Source organism: Silurus aristotelis (genome assembly GCF_946808225.1).
Source record: "Silurus aristotelis genome assembly, chromosome: 20".
In the NCBI taxonomy this organism is placed as follows: Eukaryota; Metazoa; Chordata; class Actinopteri; order Siluriformes; family Siluridae; genus Silurus; species Silurus aristotelis.
In genome coordinates this window covers 3326521-3351606 of record NC_139593.1, presented here as the reverse complement: position 1 = coordinate 3351606, position 25086 = coordinate 3326521, and the positions used below count along the sequence as shown (strand labels likewise).

Genomic DNA, 25086 nt, shown 5'->3' with positions numbered 1-25086 from the left:
TGCATGGGGTCCAGTGAGAGTGAAAGCTTAATACACAGAGATTTCCGATGGTGTGGAGTAGAATATTGATTTCTCTCACTTTTCTATGGTTTAGATTCCTGACAATAAGGGTTTCTTTAGCGATGACCCGCTGGAAAAGCAGTACGTGTATCTTCAGGTTCAGTTTCCTTCAAGCTTGCTGGAGAAAGTGGTGTTGGTGTCCTTCCAATCCGGCTACATATTTGTTCAGACTGACAAGAGCATCTACACACCTGAAACAACAGGTAAAATTAACTGGATTCAGAGATAAAAGCCTCAATGTTCACATGTTAATAGTATCTGTAAAAAAAAAAAAAGTAGTTCCAAATATTGAAATTTTTGAGCATTTTTATGAAATAAAACGTATGTATTTCTGCAAACTTAATTCGATTATTCACATTAAAAACTGAGACACAAGGGGATCTGAAATATACAGTGGAGAATGAACAGTGTTAGAAATAATTAGGTTTACAGACACAGAAAATAAACATCAGAGGGGAAATAGCTTTCACTCTTAGACCCCCAGTGGACAAAGGCAGAAGCAGCCAAAAATCCTGACCGCATTTATATTGAACACACTACCTGTGTGTTCAACTCTCTGAACTTCCAGCCAATAACAGTCTAGTATTTACACTGACCAGGGTATTGATGTGTAAATTAAGTCAATTAAATGTCTTGTTTCCCAGTTCTTTACAGAATCTTCTTACTGACTCCTGACCTGAAACCCATTGACTCCCGCAGAGAAATCGATGTGGACGTCATAGTAAAATAAAATCTTCGTTCTTTAATGTTTACTGAAATATAGAACGGTTAAGACAGAGATAAGAGATATAGAAAGGTTAAGTTATTGGTGAAACTCTTTTCTTTTCTTTTCTTCCTCAGAATCCTCATGGTCTCACAATCAAAAGAGAAGTGATTTACCCAAGGAAAGCGATCATAAAAGGGGAATACAAAATCCCCGAACTCGCCAAGTCAGTCCCCTGCATAAAGGTGTCTGATGTCAAGTGAAAAATTGTGATCAATCAGTTATGCTGTGAAACTTTCTCTCTCTCTCTCTCTCTCTCTCTCTCTCTCTCTCTCTCTCTCTCTCTCTCTCTCTCTCTCTCTCTCTCTCTGTCTCTCTCTCTTTCTCTCTCTCTTTCTCGCTCTCTTTCTTCTACAGATTTGGGATATGGACTATAGTGGTGCAGTATAAAAACACCCCTCAGAAGAACTTCACTGCTCAGTTTGAAGTTAAAGAATATGGTGGGTTTATTATAATTTGAAAATCAAACCCGCCATTAATGGTTCTTCTGAACACATTTTAAAAATGAGCGTTTCCCTTTTTTTCCTTTTTGATTTTTTGCAGTGCTTCCAAACTTTGAGGTAGCATTAAATCTGTCAAAACCTTTTTTCTACATGGATGATGATAAGCTCGAGGTGAAAATCACTGCCAAGTAAGTATACATAAGTTAGTAAAGTAAACATGTCAAAGATGAGAAGTAAATGAGCATAAATGGAAATGGAGTAAATAACACACACACACACACACACACACACACACACACACACACACACACACACACACACACACACACACACACACACACACACACACACACACACATATTCCATTTGCATTTACATTTATGGTGTTTGGCAGACACCTTATCCTTTAGACACCTTTATCTATTAGTGAGAGGCACTGACACTGGAGATGTATTAAAAATTAAAATCTGTCTAACTATTTATAAAAACAAAAACAAACTAATATTTAAAAAAAGATTTTAAAAAGGTTTAATTGTTAAATATATGTATTTATATTTTATTTGTCCCTGCTATGTGAATGATGTAACCTTTGTAATTTATGTAAAGGTACCTGTTTGGAAAAAATGTGGAAGGTGTTGCGTTTGTGGTGTTTGAAGTGAGGAAAGATGACAGAAGGATCGCTCTGCCTCGCTCTTTAAGCAGAACACCGGTAAAGAACATACACTTTCCAGCAGATCCATCCTCCAAAATCGAAATGAATGAATCTAATGTAATTTTTTTATGAAACAAAAAGGAGACAGAGGGGGAGTGGTGGCTCCAGCGGTTAAGGCGCTGGGTTACCTATCGGAAAGGTCGGGGGTTCAAGCCCCGGTATCGCCAAGCTGCCACTCTTGGGCCCTTGAGCAAGGCCCTTAACCCTCTATGCTCCAGGGGACCCTAACGAGAAAAATAAACCAAGGACCGTGACGTCGGAGCGACGTGGGGCCGCCTTCCCGTGGGCTCACCACCTGCAGGAGGGACCGTAAGGGACCGGTGCTGAGAGGATTGGGCAGCAGTCGAAGGCGGGGGCCTTGACAGCCCGATCCCTGGACAGAGAGAAGTGTCTGGGGAATCTACTTAGACTGCTGCCCCCGCGACCCGAATTACGGATAAGCGGGAGAAGATGAAATGAAAATGAAATGAAATGAAAAAGGAGACAGTAGAAAAGGATAATAAGGCGCTCATATTCAGGTTATAATGCTTACCTGTGGTATGTTGTATGTAGATCACTAATGGAGTGGGACGTGCAGTGCTCACAAGATCCATGATCCAGCAGTCCATCAATAATATTGATGACCTGGTTGGAGGCTCTTTGTTCATATCAACCAGTGTTTTGACTCAGACAGGTAAGAGTCGGCCAGTGTGTGTGTGTGTGTGTGTGTGTGTGTGTGTGTGTGTGTGGTGTTTTATATTTACAAATTTTATCATTCAATGTCTCTCCCTACTACTGGTTTATTATTTTATTTTTTATTATTATTAATGTTCCAGGAAGTGAAATGGTTAAAGCAGAAAAGGAGAATATTCAAATAGTGAAATCACTGTACACCATCGAGTTCAAGAAAACACCCAAATACTTCCACCCTGGAACGCCTTTTGATGTCACGGTAACAAAATATAATCCTAAGTGTTTTTGAATCATAATTCATTTTCAAAGCCATTCAAACATTAGTTTAACACAAGACTTCTCTGTATTTGCTGAAACATGTAACAGTTATTAGCATAAATTTGCTAAATGTCAGTTGATCAGAATTTCACCAGTTTTGAGTGATGTGCATTATTTGTATAATTTCTGTACATCTGATCTGGATTTGAAAAGGTTTATGTGACCAATCCAGACCAGTCCCCTGCTGAAAATGTGGGTGTGGTGATCAGAGCAGGGCAGGAAGGTGAGGTGAGGGCTTGGACCAGGAGTAATGGCTTTGCCAAAGTCACTGTGAACACCAACGAAAGATGGAGCTCTTTAGAAATCACAGTAAGTAACATCAGAGATGGTTTATCGAATAGTGTGACGAATGAATTGCACAGCAATAGAAATAATAAGGAAACACATCAATATTAATGTACTTTTTAAATAATAATTAAACAGGCTGTGCTGGTTGAGATGGTAAACCAACTTCACTAGTAAATAATTCATTTTCCAGCTTTATTACATGACTAAACTCATCAATACAATAAATATTACTGTAGAGTTTGTGTCACCCACATCAAGATAGGTTCCATTTGGAGTCTGTTTTCTCTCAAAATTTCTTTCTCAGGTCCTCTGAGGGAGTTTTTCCCTCACCACCATCACCTCTACCTCATCCATTAGCCATAAATATATTAATGTAACTGTCATTCTCTCAATCTATTCATTTTTGTGAAGCTGCTGTGTGAGAATGTGCATTGTTAAACGCATAATTCAAATCAAATTAAACTAAAACATTCCAACTAAAATGGTTGTGCTGTGTAACCAGGCAAAGACTGATGTCCCAGGTATATCAGCTGAAAGACAAGCTGAGAACAAGATGATAGCCGAGGCTTACGCTACCAAAGCAGGCTCCTGGAATTACCTACATATAAGTGCTGATTCTACAGAACTAGAAATCAACAATGAGACAAAATTCCATCTAAATGTCCAAAGCAGTGTTCAAGAACAAGATTTGACTTATCTGGTTGGTGTTTTTCACATACACATTGAATGGTGATATTGCCTGGTAGTTTTACAACAACAATACTATTATTATTTTTATTATTATTATTATTAATCACTAAGCCTTAACTTTAAATCTAACCTAAGCTTTGGTTTCTACAGTAAATCATTGTTTGTTTGTGAACATTCTGGGGTTTCTGTTTGTCAGATTCTTAGTAAAGGACAGATTGTGAAAGCAGAGAGGTTGAAGAAAAAAGAGCAGATGATTCTGTCAGAAAGGATCACCAGGGACTTGGTTCCCTCATTCCGACTGGTGGCTTATTACCACATAGGATCTGAAATTGTATCAGACTCGATCCGTGTCGAGGTAAAGGACAGGTGTATGGGAACGGTAGGCAGTTTCTCTTCTCACTTTCTTTTACATTTAACACATTTATTTGCGTCAAACATTGGCGCTTCCATTTGCTGATTCAATTAATTCTGCCCTGATATTATTTGTTTTCTGTTCTGTTCTTGGATGTAGCTGAAACTGGATGTAAAGCAAATGTCCAAAAAGGTTTTCCAGACTGGTGAGAATTTTAATCTGGTAGTTACTGGAGATCCGAGTGCTAAGGTTGGTCTGGTCGCTGTGGATAAGCGTGTCTTTCTCCTCAATAAGAACAGACTCACACAGTCCAAGGTGAGTGATACCCTGAGCTGTTAGAGTTTCAAATTCTATGATCTTAATCATGTATGTTTATATTTGGTTCAATCAGGACCATTGGTTGACAAAGGTAAAGTAGAGATTGGTCAAATTTGACTCCAATAAAAGTAAAAATGTTCCCTTTAAACTTTCACTTGAGTAAAAATACAAAAGTATTTGCCTTTAAATGAACTTATGTATCCAAAGTACTATGGTTATAATGTTCCTATTATCATTTTTGTCATAAGACTCTTTACTTAATAAACTTGGTTTATGTGAAAAGATTTTTAATGTTAGTCTCAGCACACTGGACTATTAATAGAATAGTGATAATGAGTTAAATATGAAAATTATCATAAACCCAAAACCTTCTTTTTAACTACTTCAAAAAAATCACACAAACAAGGCCATGGGTGTTGTGGAGAGTTCGAGTCAGAAGTTTCCTTCATCATTTCTAAATGTTCTGCTTGCTGTTGAACTAATGCTGAATTGTATGTTGGTGATGAGTAGATGCCACAAAACGGCAATCAATACAAGTTCAAAACAGAGTGTGCACTCGACTCTGATTGGTGGTCTGACCAAGATATTCGACTTTGAAATGTAGTGAAGTTGAAGTAAAAAGTCTCTCCAAATGCAAATACTATTAAACTATGAAATGCAAATATTATTAAAAAGTAATTTGTTACTATTCACCACTGCTCAGACATCAAGAAGCAGTCATTCAGGTTGGGAGATAGATACTGTACATAATTATAGAACCATTCCTTTCTTTTTCCACTAACAGATCTGGAACCTTATAGAGAAGTATGACACGGGCTGTACAGCAGGCAGTGGGAAAGACAGCATGGGGGTTTTCTACGATGCAGGACTTCTGTTTCAGTCTGATAAAGCAGGAGGCACCAAGGAAAGAACAGGTGAAGCAGATATTTTATTAATAGAATTAATGAGTAATTAAACTGATTTTGATCACTTATTTACACTAATTTGAGTCTTTCTGCTTAATTTTGCCACAATAATTTCCCCGAAATTACCACAGGCTCACTGCTTTAATAATCACACATTTTATTTGTTATATTTTTATTTATTTATTTTTTTTTACTGAGTAGCAAGCGAAAATAATTGTTATTCGAGTTATTATCATTAACAATTGAATTGTAGCATTTAAATAATTTTGGGTAACTGAAATAACCAACAATGACCAAAAATTCAACATCAGTTATAACAAATCAAATCTAAATATAATTTCAGAGAAAAAAAACGTTTTGCACATTTGTAAATGTTCATTTCAAAACATTTATGTAAAAATATAAAACCCTTTGCTTAGAATGTTAAGGAAGCATAAATATGCCACCCGGGTTCTTTCACCACCCAGGACAATAAAATTAAATACTCCAAATGAAGTTTTTAAACAATGTGTTTACAAAAAATGTGACTTCCCGGAAAAATACTAATTTATTTCACACCAATAATCTTTAATCTAAAGAAACTTGTGTAAATCCAACATTAGCAGCAGGGACAAATCACACAGCAAATCAGTAAATTGAGTTTCCTAAAGCTAATGAAAAAAAAAACATTATTAGAAAAGAAGCAAATACACTTTTCCCTGCTGTTAAACTTCAACATTACAGGTGATCCAACATTCACATGTAGACAGATAAACTGTCAAAGATTTGGCATACCAAAAAAAAAAAAAAAAAACTGTATACAAAATATATACCTGTCCAAACATGTCAAACAAAATTGCAGTGCTATCAATAATCATTTAAAACTTCTTCAATAAACCAAGTCAAGTGAAGTTTATTTCTAAAGCCCATTTCACAACAGACATTGTTTCAAAGCAGCTTTACAGAAATCAACAGTCAAGGTGAACGGTGTGCTTTTATCCCTGATGAGCAAGCCGTAACGACCAGTGTACAGCTGTCTTAGTTTAAAACAGTAGCCTTAAAATCAAAGGTGGCTAATACTTCTCCACAAATTTAACGGAGCAGATTAGTCTTAAAACTTTCAGCAACTCAGCTGTTCAAAACAGCAACATCCACAGGCATTGGAAACACTCAGGTGCATAAACAATCAGGTGAATCAGCAATTTAAAAACAGGATAAAAAACCACAGCTAATGCTCTCAGTGTGCACCTGCAATACAAATGTAACAGGGGGATGAGTAAAGTTCGTAACTTCAATAATGGATTCTGAAATTGTGCTCATCGTGACACACACATGAGAACCCTGTCAGGGATCCACCTGCCACACCCCCCTCAAAGGCTCTCACGTTGCCTCTCCCTGCTCTAATCGGCAGCACCTGTTCCTTGTTACCTTTCCCCTTTGAAAGGTCCAGGATCCACCCCACTCACTGTCAGTCCTATTAAGTTGCTACAGTGATATACCGGATTCCTGACCGCCAGCATTCCCCGCTGGTTCATGCTCCTTGTTCCTTGTCTTCGGATTATACTTGCTTTATGGATTTTACCCGCATTCTGGATTCTACCCGCAGTACGAATTACACACGCATATGGTTCGTACCTTGACTCAAGTATTGTTTGTGTTCTGAAATTCATTAAAGCAGAATGGAGTTACTCCCGTTTTCTATGCGTAGTAGGGAGGTGGTAGCTCAGTGGTTAAGGCATTGGGCTTTGGATCAGAAGCTCACAGGTTCAAATCCCACCACCACCAAACTGCCACTGCTGGGCCCTTGAGCAAAGCTCTAAAACCCTCCCCTGCTCAGTTGTAAGTCGCTCTGGATAAGGGCGTCTGCCAAATGCCGCAAATGTAAATGTAGTCACTGCCGTAACACACCCCTAATGGCAAACACATTTCCCCTTCAGGAACTCGAGCTTCGCCGAGGCGAAGCGGCGCCGGCGCTCGTGGGGCTCGCAGGCCGATTTAGGGGGGGGGTTTGGAGTCGGATGAGTCCGCTTCAGCTTTGTCGGCTGAATTGAGCTTCGGCTCTATCGGAGAAGCAGGCCCGATGGCTGCTTCTTCTCCCGGTACGAGCAGCGCGGCATTACATGTCTCTCTCTCCGAGGAAGGTAAGGTGATGGATGCTAGCGAGCCCGTGGAGTCCTCGCAGCCTGTGCTGTACGAGGAACTCCTCGAGGTCGTGACACGAGCCGTTGCTAAGCTGGATCTAGCTTGGCCGGTGGAGCAGCAGAAACAGCGCGCACCCAGTAAGCTGGATAAGCGCTTTCTGCGTCCTGTGTCGCTTCCTCAGCGCCGGGGCCTGCCGTTCTTCCCCGATCTGCACGCCGAGGTGTCCAGTTCCTGGGAGACCCCGTACTCAGCGCGTTCTTCGTCTCGCCACTCGCTAGCCAGCTATCTCTCTCCTGGCGTGGCTTCGTTGCTTAAGGCTCCGGTGTTCCCTACTAAGCCGCTACGTGCTACATCGGCTTTGGTGGGGAGGGCTTACGCATCAGCAGGTCAGGCTGCGGGATGTCTCCACACCATGGGTGTGTTGCAGGCATACCAGGCTGACCTGCTATGTGATTTGGATGAGGGACTTAGCTCTGGGGCCTCTGACATTAAAGAGTTGCGTCGCGCTGCCGACTTAACCCTACGGGCCACGAAGCACACGGCGCGGGCCGTTGGTCGGTCCATGGCGGCCCTGGTGGCCACAGAGAGGCATCTGTGGCTCACCTTGTCCGACCTCCCGGACAAGGATCGAGCTGTGCTCTTGAACGCACCGATGGCTCCTCCTGGCCTGTTTGGCGACGCGGTAATGGCGGTCGTGAACAGGTTTCAGGAGTCTAAGAAGAAGTCGGCTGCGTTTCAGCAGTACCTCCCTCGCCGATCGCGTGGGGCTGGTCAGCGGCAGCCCCAGCCCGGTCCCTCTGGGCACCGCGAAGCCCAGAAACAGAGCGTTGCCACCCGGTCTCCGCGTGCAGGGCCTAAGGGTCCGAGGCGTCGCTCTGGGCCCAAGAAGGAGTGGGCTGACCTGAGGGTCACCCTCGCCTCCAGCAAACGGGGTGTGGTGCGGAAATCCTGACGATCTTCAGTCGAGGGGACGGTGCACACCTCTCGCTACGGTGCCCATCCCTCCCCCACACCACCAGGGGGGCGGGCCGTTGACTCTGCCACAGGATGTGCTTCAGAGCACGGCCTCCCTCCAGCGGGCATCTCCCTCCACTTTCGCCCAGAGTCTCGGTACGGATGGGGGAGACCCGCCGCCTCTCACGAGGTGTCATCAGCTGCAGGGCTCCGCCCCAGCTGCTCTGAGTGGGTCAGAGGTCAGCCCCGAGGGGCTGGTCCCCCTAAGGAACTTTCTGGCGGCATGGGAGGGGCTGCCAGAAGTCTCCAGGTGGGTCCTGCGGACCATAGAGGGCGGTTACGGGTTCCAGTTCGAGTCCTCTCCTCCCCGTTTCAACAGGATGTGTCCCACCCTGGTGGGACCCGAGCAGGCTCTGGTCCTGGAACAGGAAGTGCGCACACTCCTGGGTGGTTCCCCCCTCGGTTCAAAAGTCAGGCTTCTACAGCCCGTACTTCGTCGTTCCAAAGAAGGATGGCGGGTTGCGTCCCATTCTGGATCTTCGCTCCTTGAACTGCTCTCTCAGGAGGCTCAGGTTCAGAATGCTCACCCTCAAGGGGGTCGTGACTCAGATCAGGTCCGGGGACAAGTTAGTCACGATAGATCTAAAGGACGCGTACTTTCACGTCGCCATCCTTCCTGCGCACAGGAGGTTCCTGGGGTTTGCCTTCGGGGGCGTGGCATACCAATATCGGGTCCTCCCGTTCGGCCTGGCACTCTCGCCCCGCACCTTCACAAAGTGCGTCGATGCAGCACTGGCCCCGTTGCGGCTCCAGTGCATCCGCATTTTGAATTACATCGACGATTGGTTGATCCTGGCTCATTCTGAGCGTCAGGCGATTCGGCATCGAGATGTCGTCCTCGCCCACATGAAGGTGCTCAGGTTTCGGCTGAACGCCGGCAAGAGCGTGCTTTCTCCGGCACAGAGAACCACCTTTTTGGGCGTGGTGTGGGATGCGGCCAGGATGCAGGCACGGTTGTCGCCTGCTCGGGTTGAGGTCATCCTCGCCGCCACTCACTGTGAGGCACCCTGAGGGGGCACAGTTCGTAGCGGCTGGTCTCTCTACCGAGGTAGTTGGCACCCTTCTCCACTCCAGGGCTCCCTCTACGAGGAGGTCGTATGCTGCACGGTGGCGACTGTTCGGGTCATGGTGTGTGTACCGTGGTTTGGACCCGGTTAACTGCCCAGTCGGTTCAGTTCTGGAGTTTTTGCAGGAACAGTTTGCCGCAGGGTTGTCTCCTTTGACCCTCAAGGTTTACGTGTCCGCCATCGCGGCTTATGGCACCCCGCCTGCGGGGCAGTCGCTGGGCAGGCACCCACTGGTGACACGTTTCCTCCGCGGCACCCGGAGACTGAGGCCCGGGACACGACCCAGAGTGCCTGTCTGGGATCTGGCTGTTGTGCTGGTGGCTCTGTCTGAGCCCCCCTTCGAGCCGTTAGCCGATGTGGCCCTTAGGTTTTGGTCGGTCAAGACCACCTTCCTCTTGGCGGTTTCCTCCCTGAAGAGGATCGGGGATCTGCAGGCTCTGTCTGTGGCCCCGTCCCGCCTGGTGTTTGCCCCTGGCATGACCAGAGCGTTCCTCTACCCGAAACCTGGGTACGTGCCTAAGGTGCCTTCGGCTCCCTCACGTCCTGTCGTCTTGCAGGCATTCTGCCCTCCTCCGTATGCAGCCCCCGAACAGGAGCGACAGCACCAGCTGTGTCCAGTGCGAGCACTGGACACTTTCCTCCGCAGGACGAGTCCGTGGAGGAGGTCGAGCAGCTGCTGGTCTGCTATGGCCCGAACAGGAAAGGTTTCCCGGCCAATAAGCAGACTTTGAGCAGATGGGTTGTGGATGCGATTGTGTCGGCTCACGAGTCCTCTGGCCTCCCCGCACCGCTCGGGGTTCGAGCTCACTCCACCCGGAGTGTTGCGGCCTCTACGGCCTGGTCCGCTGGTCTATCTCACAGCCATTTGTAGCTTCCTGTTTACGCGACGTCGCCCGCTGATGACGTCACGTACCAAACGCCTATTGGTCAGATTACACACGTGGTTCAGAGCGTGGTCACGCAGGGGCGTTCCCATAGCTTTTCGACGCAGCGTCTCGTTCCCTCGGGGAACTATGGTTACGGTCGTAACCTAGAGACGATTTTGACGGTGACTTACTACTTTTTAAAAAACAAAAAACAATAAAGCAGTCAACTCACCACTATTTTTATTAACGCGTAATAAATGCATCCCGCAGTTCTGTTGGACCATTTTTATTAAAAAGATAAATAAATAAATATAAAAGAGGCAAATTTCAAACCTTTAATGCAGCACACATTTATTCGCATCATTTCTATACTCGGATTAAAAATAAATCAATAATTAAACTCCAGCGACATTTTTTTTGTTTGTTTCTCAATAAACATTTGTTTTTTCTAAACATCAAAATCCGCCATGATGCACACATCCGGCAATTAAAACCGTCCGTGTGGAAACAGCAAAAGTTCCATTTGGTGTTTTGATGATTTACATAATTTAAACCACCAAAATCACTTTGTCTTAATGCACTGTGTTATGTTTGGTTTCACTAATAATAAATAAATATATATATATATATATATGTATAACTTCCCGTGGGCTCACCACCTGCAGGAGGGACCGTAAGGGACGGTGCTGTGAGGATTGGGCAGCAGTCGAAGGCGGGGGTCTGCTTAGACTGCTGCCCCCGCGACCCGAATTACGGATAAGCGGGAGAAAATGAATGAATGAATGAATGAATGAATATATGTATAATTTATTATTATTAATTAATTTATTTTTATTATTTATTTTTTATAGATATTCAATGTCCTACCCCACCAAAGAGAAAACGGAGGGAGCTACAAATCAACCAAACATTGGGTAAAAAGCTGGACTTTATTAAGTAATGAAGTAGTATATATATATATATATATATATATATATATATATATATATATATATATATATATATATATATATATATATATATATATATATGTGTGTACATATATATATATATATATATATATATATATATATATATATGTGTGTACATATATATATATATATATATATATATATATATATATATATATATATATATATATATATACAGTGGGTACGGAAAGTATTCAGACCCCCTTAAATTTTTCACTATTTTTTATTTTGCAGCCATTTGCTAAAATCATTTAAGTTCATTTCTTTTTCTCATTAATGTACACATAGCACCCTATATTGACAGAAAAACACAGAATTGTTGACACTGTTGCAGATTTATTAAAAAAGAAAAACTAAAATATCACATGGTCCTAAGTATTCAGACCCTTTGCTCAGTATTTAGTAGAAGCCCCCTTTTGATCTAATACAGCCATGAGTCTTTTTGGGAAAGATGCAACAAGTCTTTCACACCTGGATTCAGGGATCCTCTGCCGATCCTCCTTGCAGATTCTCTCCAGTTCTGTCAGGTTGGACGGTAAACGTTGGTGGACAGCTATTTTTAGGTCTCTCCAGAGATGCTCAATTGGGTTTAAGTCATTGCTCTGGCTGGGCCATTCAAGAACAGTCACAGAGTTGTTGTGAAGCCACTCCATCGTTATTTTAGCTGTGTGCTTGGGGTCATTGTCTTGTTGGAAGGTAAACCTTCAGCCCAGTCTGAGGTCCAAAGCACTCTGGAGAAGGTTTTCGTCCAGGATATCCCTGTGCTTGGCTGCATTCATCTTTCCCTTCATTGCAACCAGTCGTCCTGTCCCTGCAGCTGAAAAACACCCCCACAGCATGATGCTGCCACCACCATGCTTCATTGTTGAGACTGTACTGGACAGGTGATGAGCAGTGCCTGGTTTTCTCCACACATACCGCTTAGAATTAAGGCCAAAAAGATCTATCTTGGTCTCATCAGACCAGAGAATCTTATTTCTCACCATCTTGGAGAACTCCATGCGGGTTTCCATGTGTCCTGCACTGAGGAGAGGCTTCCGTCGGGCCACTCTGCTATAAAGCCCCACTGGTGAAGGGCTGCAGTGATGGTTGACTTTCTACGACTTTCTTCCATCTCCCGACTGCATCTCTGGAGCTCAGCCACAGTGATCTTTGGGTTCTTCTTTACCTCTCTCACCAAGGCTCTTCTCCCCCGATAGCTCAGTTTGGCCGGTCGGCCAGCTCTAGGAATGGTTCTGGTCGTCCCAAACGTCTTCCATTTGAGGATTATGGAGGCCACTGTGCTCTTAGGAACCTTAAGTGCAGCAAAAAATTTTTTGGAACCTTGGCCAGATCTGTGCCTTGCCACAATTCTGTCTCTGAGCTCTTCAGGCAGTTCCTTTTACCTTAATGATTCTCATTTGCTCTGACATGCATTGTGATTTGTAAGGTCTTATATAAACAGGTGTGTGGCTTTCCTAGTCAAGTCCAATCAGTATAATCAAAAATTTCTGGACTCAAATGAAGGTGTAGAACCATTTTAAGGATGATCAGAAGAAATGGAGAGAACCTGAGTTAAATATATGAGTGTCACAGCAAAGGGTCTGAATACTTAGGACCATGTGATATTTCAGTTTTTCTTTTTTAATAAATCTGCAAAAAGGTCAACAATTCTGTGTTTTTCTGTCAGTATGGGGAGCTGTGTGTACATTCATGAGGAAAAGAAATGAACTTAAATAATTTTAGCAAATGGCTGAAATATAACAAAAAGTGAAAAATTTAAGGGGGTCTGAATACTTTCCGTACCCACTGTATATATATATATATATATACAGTATATATATAGTTATAAGTTGTGCCTTAAGATTACATTTATTTACATGATTCCTAATAAATATTTTGAGAACTGTAAAATATTGCCTTTGCCTGCAAAACAGCATTAATTCTTCTGGGTACACTTGCACACAGTTTCTGAAGGAATTTTGCAAGTAGGTTGTTCCAATCATCTTGGAGAACTAAAAATAGATCTTATGTGGATGTAGGTTCCCCCTTAAATCTTTCTGTTATTTCATGTAATCACAGACAGACTCAGTTATGGTGAGATCAGGGACAAAACTATTTCTTTCAGGACTCTGTGTTCTTCTCTTATGCATGCAAGTCTAAGAACAGATGCTGTTTTGAAGCCAAAGGCTGCTCACACCAAATATTAATTTGATGTAGATTTTCTTTTGTTCGGTCATTTGCATTTTGTAAATTAATAAGAAAAAAAAAATCATTCAAATATTTATTTTTGAAACATTCTTACTTTACAGCATTTCTTCACGCACACAAACATACACACACACACACACACACACACACACACACACACACACACACACACACACACACACACACACACAAAACATTTTTAAACACTCAGTCTTTTATTGTTTTTGTTACATTAATAGTTATTATTTTAATTATATGCAATAAACTAGGTAATTCACAAATGAAATACATTTTTCTTTGAAAAATCTTGGATGGACCTGCTCATTTAAAATTTTTATTTATGCTCTCGTTCTGTAGTTGGTAAATTTGCCAAAGATCTAAAGAAATGCTGTGCAGATGGAATTAGGCAGACCAGGCTGGATTACACATGTGAACAGAGATCTACGTTTATTATGGAAGATTCAGAGTGTGTCAAGGCCTTTCTGGATTGCTGTACGGAGATTCGGTCCCACAAGGATAAGCAAAGACCTCTGGTGCGTCTGGCTAGAAGTAAGAACCAGCAATGTTCTTTGTTTTTTCTTGATTTGTGAAAGTTTTTTAAGCACACAAGCATTTATAAACATATTTATATAATCTCGTCTATATATTCTGCCATGTTTTGGTTGTCCAGGCAAATAATTGTTTTGGCCAGAATGTGATTGCTAACATAAAACTGTAAAACAGATTAAAGGAAACCATTGCAATTGTTTAGCCGCTTATGAAGTTCCTTAATATTGTTGGTTGGTATATGGGATTTCGAAGGCTGATGCCAATATTGAGAAAGCAAACTCGATGTGGGTTTGCTAGAACGGCGTCTTGTTCAAAAAAAAAAACCTAAAACAACGTGCATATCTGAGTCATGGGATTTTAGTTATTTATGAAGACATGCATTTCACATGTGTGTCCCACACCGGACATCTGATCTGACATCCCCTGGGACTGTTTGACTTCACAGTAACTGTTGTGGATTGTATGTGACACAACATAGCGTCATGTTAGTAAGTAAATGGAAATTGGTCATTTTACACTCTGTCAGAAGCCGTCTTCAGATTTGACTGATTTGTCTTAAAAAAGAAGCGCTAATGCACAATATGATGTCATAATATGTTTTGAACAATGTTGGCCAAATTAAAAGATTTATTAGCCGATATACTGGCCGGGGCGATAAATCAGTCGACCACTAATTATTATTTATTATCTTATTTGGGCAAATGCATGCAATATGCCATATATTTCATTAAATGATAAATGACATCATTGGGAATTAATTCTATTTTTTTTTTCTAAATGTATCTTCACATATATTTTTTTATAATCTAGTGTTTCACCAAAAGAGATAATAACAAATATAACAAACACCCTTCACAAATAGTGCCACAATAGTAAAGTGTAATGACAATAGTTGCAAATTGACATTAAATGTGGAAGGAAAAACTATTCATTGGTACCATTAAAATGAATCAAATCACCTTTTACTTTATTTTACCTGACTGTAATGTAAAGGGAAAGAGATCTACACCAGCAAATATTTTATTACAATATTTTAAGATATCTAAGCTGAATTCTTTATTTCCTGACCAGCTAATTTTTGGCTCTTTGATCTTGCTGAGGTGTAATTTACAAATCCCTATTTGTCTAGGTGATAATGATGATAATTATTATGAGGATGACTTTATAAGCTTTTTCACCCGGACGCAGTTCCCCGAGAGCTGGTTTTGGGAGGATATAAGCCTGCCAGCCTGCCCGGGAAACAAACCATGGTAAATGAAACAGTCCACGAGATTATTTAGTCTAGCATTCTGGATCTTAATATGATCACTGATCTAACTCTGCTGTTTCACTTTTTTTTTTTAGTACCACAACAACTCTCACAATGGACACAAACTATCTAAAAGACTCTATTACAACATGGCAAATCCTAGCCATCAGTCTGTCCAAGACCCACGGTCAGGGTCACATCCATTTCTCATGATGAAAATATCTTGAGATATAATGTCTGAACTAGGCCCCTGTTAGAACTGGCATATAACTGCAAATATTTACACAGATTTATTTATCTATCCTTGTAGGTATCTGTGTGGCTGATCCCTATGAAATAACTGTGGTAAAGGATTTCTTTGTGGATCTCAAGTTACCTTATTCAGCAATACACAAGGAACAAGTTGAAATCAAAGCAATTCTGTATAACTTCTCCAATAGGCTACAGAAGGTAGTTTTTTACACTTATTTACATTTAAATATTTGTAGTGTACAACAACACTGTGAAGTTATGTGGTTTCTTTTGTTTTTTCCTATCTCATGATAACATTTCTGGAAGGATGATTACTTTCTTTCGGCTTCTCCCATTAGGGGTCGCCACAGCGGATCATCCATATTCATGATCCGCATGTTTGATTTGGCACATGTTTTTACGCTGGATGCCCTTCCTAATGCAACCCTCCCCATTTATCTGGGCTTAGGACCAGCACTAAGAGTGCACTGGCTTGTGCAACCCTAATGGCTGGGGTTGGTCTGGAAGGATGATTGATTATGATAAATTGCTCACATGTGTCCTGAGATGAATTAGCATTTTCTGTAAACTCTGGATTGCTCATTAGGGACAAGCTTACAATTATAGGGAACAAAAGTACACATGGCTTATTACTGCTTTATCTGTGTAAAGCTGATTTGAGACAATGTCTATTGTTAAAAGCACTATACAAATGGAATTGATGCTTGGTCCTCCTTAGACAGGCTCTAAAACCACAGCCACTGAAATAGTTTTAATTTTACCACTAATGGCAGAATCATAATAAACTACCATTCCTGTTTTGTATTGATGTTAAAGACATAGACTGTCTTACTTATTGTGCCTAACAGGTGCGTTTGGAATTATTTGAGACGGAGCAAATTTGCAGCATGGCCAACAAAAAGAAATACCATTCCATAGTTAACATTGACCCCGAATCCAGCAGATCTGTCTCATTTCTGATAATTCCCTTGAAAATAGGAGACCTCCATATAGAGGTGAAAGCTGCAAGTGCATCATCTTATGATGGAGTAAGGAAAACCCTGAGGGTAATGGTGAGTATCAACTAATTATATATCAGTGATCAATCCAGACAACACTTAACAAGCTGTATTTGTTGCCAAATCAAATACTGTAATTAAATAAACATAAAGTCTAACAGTATTATGCCTAAAATTTTCTGTTTTTCTTGCTAAGCCTGAGGGTATGCTAACTGAACACTTAGAAACCAATTTGGAATTGAAACCCTCTCAATTTCCTGGTGAGATTTTCTATATTTTATATAAACTCAGCAGCAAACATCTCATTTCTGCTTTTTATCTTTTTCTCTTTTTTTTATTTATATGTCAGCAATTATTCTGAACTTTTTTAGCTTTCCATTTCATCTATTTCTTTTAATAGGTGGCATCCAAACTGTACAGATGAAGACTGATATTCCAAGTGGGCAGGTTCCAAACACTCCTGCACACTCGCAGATCATTGTGACTGGTAAGAAAAATGAAAAAGAAACACCATTATAAACTGTGGAAGAGCACAAGGTTCAGGGGAAGGAACACTACTCAGGACAAACTACTCAGGTGTGTCATTTCTGCCCCGGGCCTCACCCTCCATTCACAAACCGACGCTCAGGCACACCCCTGCTGCCACATAGACAATTAAAGGTTTTCGTATATAAGGCATAGCACTAATGGGCCAGACCCTGCAGTACCAAGATTAAATATCTAAGAATTTATTAGAGTTAATTTTAGACAAAGTCAAAGTTATTGTGTGCTTTCAAATCCCACTGCACTACACACATACTCCAAATCTGGTAGAACAATTTGTTTTATTTGTTTACTCCGATGTCCATATGTTACGTAAGACAGGCTACAAATTGAAAGTAGCACCATTTTGAGTCCGGCGTGGCTGCTGCGAGCTACTGCTGCACCGCCATCTTGGACCACCATCTTGGTGATTTGAGAGACTTATGTTGGCTATTCTGAAGGATATCAGTGGACCCTTGCTGTACCCCCTGCAGTTTGCTTACCAAGGAAACAGGTTTGTAGATGATGCAGTGAACATGGGACTGCACTTCATCTGGACAACCTGGGGACTTATGGGAGGATCCTGTTTGTGTACTTCAGTATGGCGTTCAACTGTACACCAACGACTGCACCTCTACAGACCCCTCTGTCAAGCTCCTAATGTTTGTAGATGACACTACAGTCATCGGCTTCTTCAGAGATGATGATAATACTGCATATAGAAGCGAGGTTCTGCAGCTGGCTGTCTGGTGCACTCATAACCTTGAGCTTAATACGCTAAAAACAGTGGAGATGATTGTGGATTTCTGGAGAAACCCCCCTGCACTCCCCCCACTAACCATCATGAACAGCACTGTGGCAGCAGTGGAGTCATTCAGGTTCCTGGGAACCACCATCTCTCAGGACCTGAAGTGGGACAATCACATCGACTACATTGTTAAAAAGGCCCAACAGAGGATGTAATTCCTTCGCCAGCTGAGGAAGTTAAACCTGCCACAGAAGCGGCTCAAACAGTTCTACTCAGCTATCATCAAATCTGTCCAGTGCACTTTGATAACCGTCTGGTTTGGCTCAGCTACACAATCAGACATCAGAATACTACAGAGTACCCCTGCCCACTCAACAGGAACATATCCAGAATGAGAAAAAAGGCCCTTGAATTCACCCTGGATCGTTTAAATTTAAATCATATGTTTTTTTTTACTTGTGCCATCTGACCGATGCTACAGAGCACCAAGTACCAAGACAGCAGGCACAAGAAGTTTCTTCCCCAGGCAATCAACCTCATGAACACATAATGCTCTCCTCACTGTGCAAAAAAATACAACATATGTGCAATGCAATTTTTACATATCTAAATCTTTCTTTTTTTGCTTTTTTTTGGCATTTTACTTAAAATTTTCCACTGCAAGCTTCAGATACCAACACAAATTCCTTGTAAGTGCAAACATACTGTGCAATAAAGCTCCTTTTAATTCTAATGGAATTAAACTGAAAGCAGGTGTAAACAATCACTTCCATAATTCTAGTTGTATTCTTTTGCCTGATACCCTCTTTTTTGAAGAGCCAAAAGTAGACAGTAAACAGTTGTTACTTGCGTACCCATCATGCTAACCATCTTACTATTCAACAGGTCAGCAGGTGAGTCAGACAATCAAGCAGGTCATCAGTGGAGACTTCATGGGGCGCCTGATCGTAAAGCCTATTGGTAGTGGGGATCAAGTCATGATCTCTATGACATTGCCCCTTACTGCCACACACTACTTAGACACCACTAATCAGTGGGAGGCAGTCGGCCTGCACAAACGTAATGAAGCTATCCAACACATTAAAACAGGTGAGAAGAATCTTTTTAAAATCCATAATGCACATTTTTAGGTGTAGTCAGGACACAAATCTAAAATTTTTAAAGAAAAAACAGTAATAGGCTATTTTGCTTATTAAGATGTTATTATGTTCATGAGAAATTCAGAGGTGTAAAGTTTGTTGACAGAGCTTCTTCTTCTTCCTTTGGCTGCTCCCATTAGGGGTCGCCACAGCGGATCATCCGTCTCCATACCCCCCTGTCCTCTACATCTGCCTCTTTCAACCCAACTACCTGCATGTCTTCCCTCACCACATCCATAAACTTTCTCCTTGGCCTTCTTCTTTTCCTCCTTCCTTACATTAATTCCTCCATACTTCACAGAGTACGATCAGTCCTGGTCCTCTAATGCAGTTTAGATCAACAGAAGAGATGATGCATTTAGATTTGAGCTTTTAATTTGCTTTTAATAAAATTGAAGAGTGGACAAAGATGATGATCTTTCTCTCCCTCACTTAGGATATCTACAAGAGCTTAAATTTCGTAAAGATGATGGATCTTATGCGTCATTTTTAACGAGACCTAGCAGCACATGGTAAAAGAGACCAATCAAATTTTGTGTAATTGACAGGTTTTCTAAGCAACATTTGATCTCAGGTGATTTCTTGACTGCTTGTTTTTTTTCTGTGGTAAAGGTTGACAGCATACGTGGTGAAAGTCTTTGCTATGGCCAGTGACTATATAAGCATAGATGAAAATGTTCTGTGCAGCGCCATCAAATGGTTGATTCTGAATGCACAGATGCCAGATGGCACATTTAAAGAAAGCTCCCCAGTGGTCCATTTAGAGATAGTTGTAAGTGTGAATTAAATTTGTTTTCTGTATGAAATCTAGAAGAAACCACAAATCTACTTTTTATGTGAAATCTGTGTGATTCTTCTGCGATTCCAGGGTGATGTGCGAGGTAAGGATTCTGATGCATCTCTGACAGCATTTGTCTTGATTGCTTTGCAAGAAGGAAACCATCTGTGTGCCACGTATGTTAGCGTATGTCAACTTACGCCGCATTATATTTCTGCATAACAGCTTATTAGTCTGAAACATGTGGACCAGCTTTTGTATAATATTTGGCTTTCTCTATTAATTTAGAGTCTTTCAGAGTCTTTCAGCAAGGCCCTAAATTATTTGGAAAGAAGGCTCCCATCCTTGAACAATCCATATGCAATTGCGATGACTTCCTATGCCTTGGCGAAAGCTGGCAAGTTCAACAAAGATCGCCTGCTGCAGGCTTCCTCTGAAGGTCAGGAACTCTTACATTTCTATAAAAATTAACCTGTTAAGGAGCACATTTGAATTTCTTTATATTTCTTGTGCACAGATGGTTCTTACTGGCAGGTTCCTGGAGGACAGTTCTTCTCTGTGGAAGCGACAGCATATGCCTTGCTGGCTCTGGTAAAAGCAAAGGAATTTGATGCAGCAGGAAAAGCTGTTAGATGGCTAAATAGGCAAAGTATTAATTATGGAGGTCACGGCACCACTCAGGTTGGTTGACCAGACATGTTTTAATGAATATGCTCTTGTTTATTTATAATTTAAACTGATTTGAAGCAATGCTTTGTGTTTTGTCTGAATCTGTAACATGTCTGGGGTCATGCATTTCACAGTTTATGTAGAGTTTCTAATAAAAGTTACAATGTAATCGAGTTGCAATCGAATCAATCTGAGGTTGTACCAAATCATCTCTGGTTTTACCTGTCAACTAGGCCACCATCATGGTATTCCAAGCAGTGGCTGAGTACTATAAGCAAGTAAGCCATCGAAAGAATGTAGACTTGATGGTGGAAGTGAGCATGAGTGAAAGACATCGTCCCGTCAAATGGATTTTCGACAGCAGAAACTTACAACTTACACATACACAGAAGGTCATTTTCATTCAAAATTACTCTTTATACCCTTAAAAACAACTGTACTGTAGAAATTATATGAATAATAATTATATTATTATATTATATTATTACTACTTGCTTGCTATTAATTCATTAGCAGTTCATGAACGCAGTGCTGCTGTTCTAACATTATTTATCATTATTAAACTAAATGTTTAACAGGGGTGTGTAGACTTTAAGATCTCTGTTGTGCCTTATCAAGGTCAAACATAGACCTTAAAGAAGATTTTGTGTTCCTGGACATTTACAGGTTCAGCTTCAGCAAGAGTTTAATGTTACTGCTAAAGGAGCTGGTGCTGGAGTTTTTAAAGTGAGTCCTCATGGATACTACAAAGTATTTTTTTTTTTTCTACTACTACTACTACTACTACTACTACTACTACTACTACTAATAATAATAATAATAATAATAATAATAATAATAATAATAATAATAATAATAATACCTCTTTATTATAGGTAATGACAATTTATTATGCTAGACCCATAGAAAAGAAGAGCAACTGCAAAAATTACACTGTTTCTTTGGAAATGAAGAGAGAAGCAAAAAGTAAGATTGACCTCATTTTAAAAATCCCAGTGTTCCACTTTATTTCGATTTGTGATATTTTTAAAATATCTCTGCAATCATTTTTCTGCTCTGATATTTCTCTCTCAGCATCATACAGCAATGCAAAAGAAAGCTACATGTTCACCATCAACATCCTGTAAGCATGCAGATTAATGCTTGTACATTCTTAAGTCCATTTCTAATTTAAATTCTGAATGAGTAAAATACAAAAACTAATTCATACGAAGGTTATTAAAGGTAAAAATAAATAAAATCTAAATATACCAGTGAAAAAATGCCATAAATGTTTTTTTTTTTAATGAACTTCCTTTTCAACACATAATTTCAGTTATAACGACCCAAACAGAGATGCCCCTATGACTATTTTGGACATCGGCTTGCTGACCGGATTTGTGGTGGATAAAAGAGATCTGACAGACGTAAGCAAAATCATCTCTCGGTTACGTATATAACCCTAGTTCCCTGAGGGAACAAGACGCTGCGTCGAAATGCTTTGAGAATGCCCCACGTTGTCCACGCTCTGAATCACGTGTGAAATCTGGCCAATAGGCAAGTTGTGACATCATCGGCAGGCAAAATCGCGTAAACCAGGAAGCTACAAAATGGCTGAGCAATGCTAGCAACATAAGCTTTTGAAAAAAAGAGAAGGTAAGTGCTGCTTGTTGACGCAGCGTCTCGTTCCCTCTGGGAACTAGGGTTATATACGTAACCTAGAGACGTTCACTTTCAGGAACTCGAGCTATGTCGAAACGCTTTGGAAACGGGTGTACAATAACGCCATACTGACCAGGCTCTGCCTAGTGTGTCTGGGCAGGACAGAGGAGCCAGGAGTGGCTGTGACGTTGAGGTCGTAAAACCTGACAAAGGTCAAAGGGGTGGACCAGCCCCGACACTGGTTTCTGACCCTCTCAGAACGGCCGGGGCAGTGCCCTGCAGCCATCGGAGCCTCCAGAGAGGCAGTGGGTCCCCGCCATCTGCAGCGATTTCTCGGGCGGAGATGGGGGGGAAACATACGCCGGAGGGATGCTGCACTCTTAAGCACAACCTGTGGCGGAGCTAACAGCCTGGCCTCCTAATGGTGACAAGGACGTACGGGCACCACGCAAGGTGTAGACCACCCTCCTCATTGTAGGGCGCTTTAATTGTCAGGGCCGCTTCACCACTGCCTGTTTGTTCGAGGACCACCCTCAGGTTGGCTAACTCCTTCGATTTGGGCCTAGATGTCAGTGTGGCAATGCTTTGTTTCTGGGCTTCGCGATGCCTGGCCATCCTGGGCTGGGGCTGCACCCGCCAAGCAGCCCCATAAAAGTGTGTGGGGGGGGGGAGTACCACTGAAACGCTGCCATGGTCTCCTGAACCTGTCGGCGATTGCCCTTACCTACAGTGTCACCTGAACGGGCCAGGAGGAGCTACATCTCCACTTACAGGGTGAGCCACAGAATCCTTTGGCCCGGGCTTACCTTCATGACCCTGAGGGTTAGGTCGCAGCGTGACTTAACTCCTAAACGTCAGTCCCAGAGCTAAATCCCTCGTCCATCTCTCATAGCAGGTCAGCCTGGTATGCCTGCAACACACTCATCATGTGGAGGCAACCCCTGACCTGTTGCCGCGTAAACCCTACCTACTAATTAGGACAGAGTCAGCCAGCTAGCGTCTCTTTAACCCTGGGCACTTCCCCATAGCCGCACTCCCTGAACCCTACTATATTCGCATATAGCAAATGTGGGGGAAGGGTATGGGTCACATATGGAGTCTCCAAGGACCTAGACACCTCGGTAGGCCCCAGGGCGAAGGCTGTGCCGTGGGACACAAGAAATGCTCATCCAACTTGCTGAAAATGTGTTGGTTCCGCTTCTCATCGGGCCAAGCTATCTCTAGCTTAGTGACAGCCCACGTCACTACCTCCAGGAGCTCCTCGAACAGCACAGGCATTGAGGAGTCCATGGGCTTGCTAGCATCTGAAAATTCTTCCTCCTTGGAGAAAGAAATACGGAGTTCCGCGGTACACGTGCCTGAATAAGGAACCCCAGAAGCGAGTGCTTTCCCCGGGGAACGGGAGCAAGCAGGAGAGGCCTCATCTTTCTAAATGCCTTCTGCTAGGTCGGTCTGCGAGCCGCATAACCTTTTGCCCTGCTTTGCTTAGGCGAGAGCGGGACCTCAGAGAGCACATAGCTGCACGACTAAAAATGCTAACAGTTAATTCTCTCGAGAGCCGACTAAGCATGCTCCTAAGCTAAGCAAACGACACATAGGCTGAATGAAGCGGGGCAAGAAAGAACACACAGTTGGAATTCTGCTTGCATTTTAGTCAATGGCTGCACAGATTCACACACAAAGAGCTTACCTGAACATTTAGAACCAAATGTTGCTACCATCGCTCAGCCATTTTTTAGCTTCCTGTTTTACGAGATGCCGCCCACTAATGACGTCACGACTTGCTTATTGGCGTTCCCAAAGCGTTTCGATGCAGCTCAAGTTCCTGAAAGGGAATTATCAGATACCTTCAAACAGCTTTAATGAGCTTTTTTATACTTATCATCTCAGTTAAACAGTGGGAATGATAAATACATCCAGACGTTTGAGATGAACAAGGAGCTTTCGGAACGTGGCTCCCTCATCATTTATTTAGATAAGGTATTATTTGAATGATTTTATTTTCATTGTTCAAGTGTGGAAATGCATTAAATTTGCTGTGTTGAGGCTGATTTTTCTCTCATGTCAGGTATCGCACAGTGTTACGGACAGAATTGCCTTCAGAATGCACAAGATTAACAAAGTAGATATGCTTCAACCTGCTGCTGTCAGTGTGTACGAGTACTACTCTCCAGGTAAAGAGTGTGTACACACCGGGGCAGCAAGATATTTGAAAAAATATGTGGTGTGCTATAATTTATATCAAATAATTTGATGTAAGACCCTAAAAATATTTATTACCCAAGATCTAGCAGACTAGTAGAACACTTCCTTTTCAATAACAACTAAAAATGTAAAAGGTACATTACATAAATGATATTATTATTTCTTATTATATGACACAGTGTGGTCATTGCAAAACGTGTCAACGAGTTACATCTCAATCTGACAATGTAAACACAGATATTTAAACACAAACTCATTACAGGGTAATTGAAAAATAGCTAAGAACAAAGAGGTATATGAGGGAAATTACAAATAGCAGGATGGGTTCAAGACAGCACAAAACATTGCAACAAAGAATAAAAAGTGGAAATTTGCTAGCCTCACACAATGCGTTGTATAAAAGGTGGGATATTTTCTGACACTCCCCCAAACCTAATGTACTCTTTTTTAAATGCCTAAAACAAGGTCCCTTCTTAGCGGTCTGGTCTCTGTGGGTAGAAATGTCCTCTAGACCCTGATTTTTGGGGCAGGCGTTGTTTCTTTTTTAAAGCTGTAAAGCACCAGCCCCTGTCATCAACAGTTCATG

General features: G+C 41.8%; 2 protein-coding genes across 2 annotated transcripts in view; both read left to right on the top strand.

Annotated features, from left to right (window-relative positions):
* Window positions 1-25086, top strand: part of LOC310715878 (complement C3-like) — a 79004-nt gene that overhangs the window by 1579 nt on the left and 52339 nt on the right. The window lies entirely within an intron of this gene.
* On the top strand, window positions 864-20675 carry LOC310715597 (complement C3-like; the record flags this gene model as incomplete). Its single annotated transcript, XM_083522111.1, has 20 exons — window positions 864-989; window positions 1181-1263; window positions 1367-1454; window positions 1873-1975; window positions 2531-2651; window positions 2794-2909; window positions 3122-3277; window positions 3759-3956; window positions 4143-4325; window positions 4458-4613; window positions 5401-5530; window positions 11441-11503; window positions 14108-14299; window positions 15429-15549; window positions 15644-15735; window positions 17199-17285; window positions 17991-18279; window positions 19820-19979; window positions 20076-20088; window positions 20503-20675. The coding sequence occupies exons 3-20, from the start codon at window positions 1417-1419 to the stop codon at window positions 20673-20675; spliced, it is 2391 nt and encodes a 796-aa protein (XP_083378237.1). The 5' UTR covers window positions 864-989; window positions 1181-1263; window positions 1367-1416.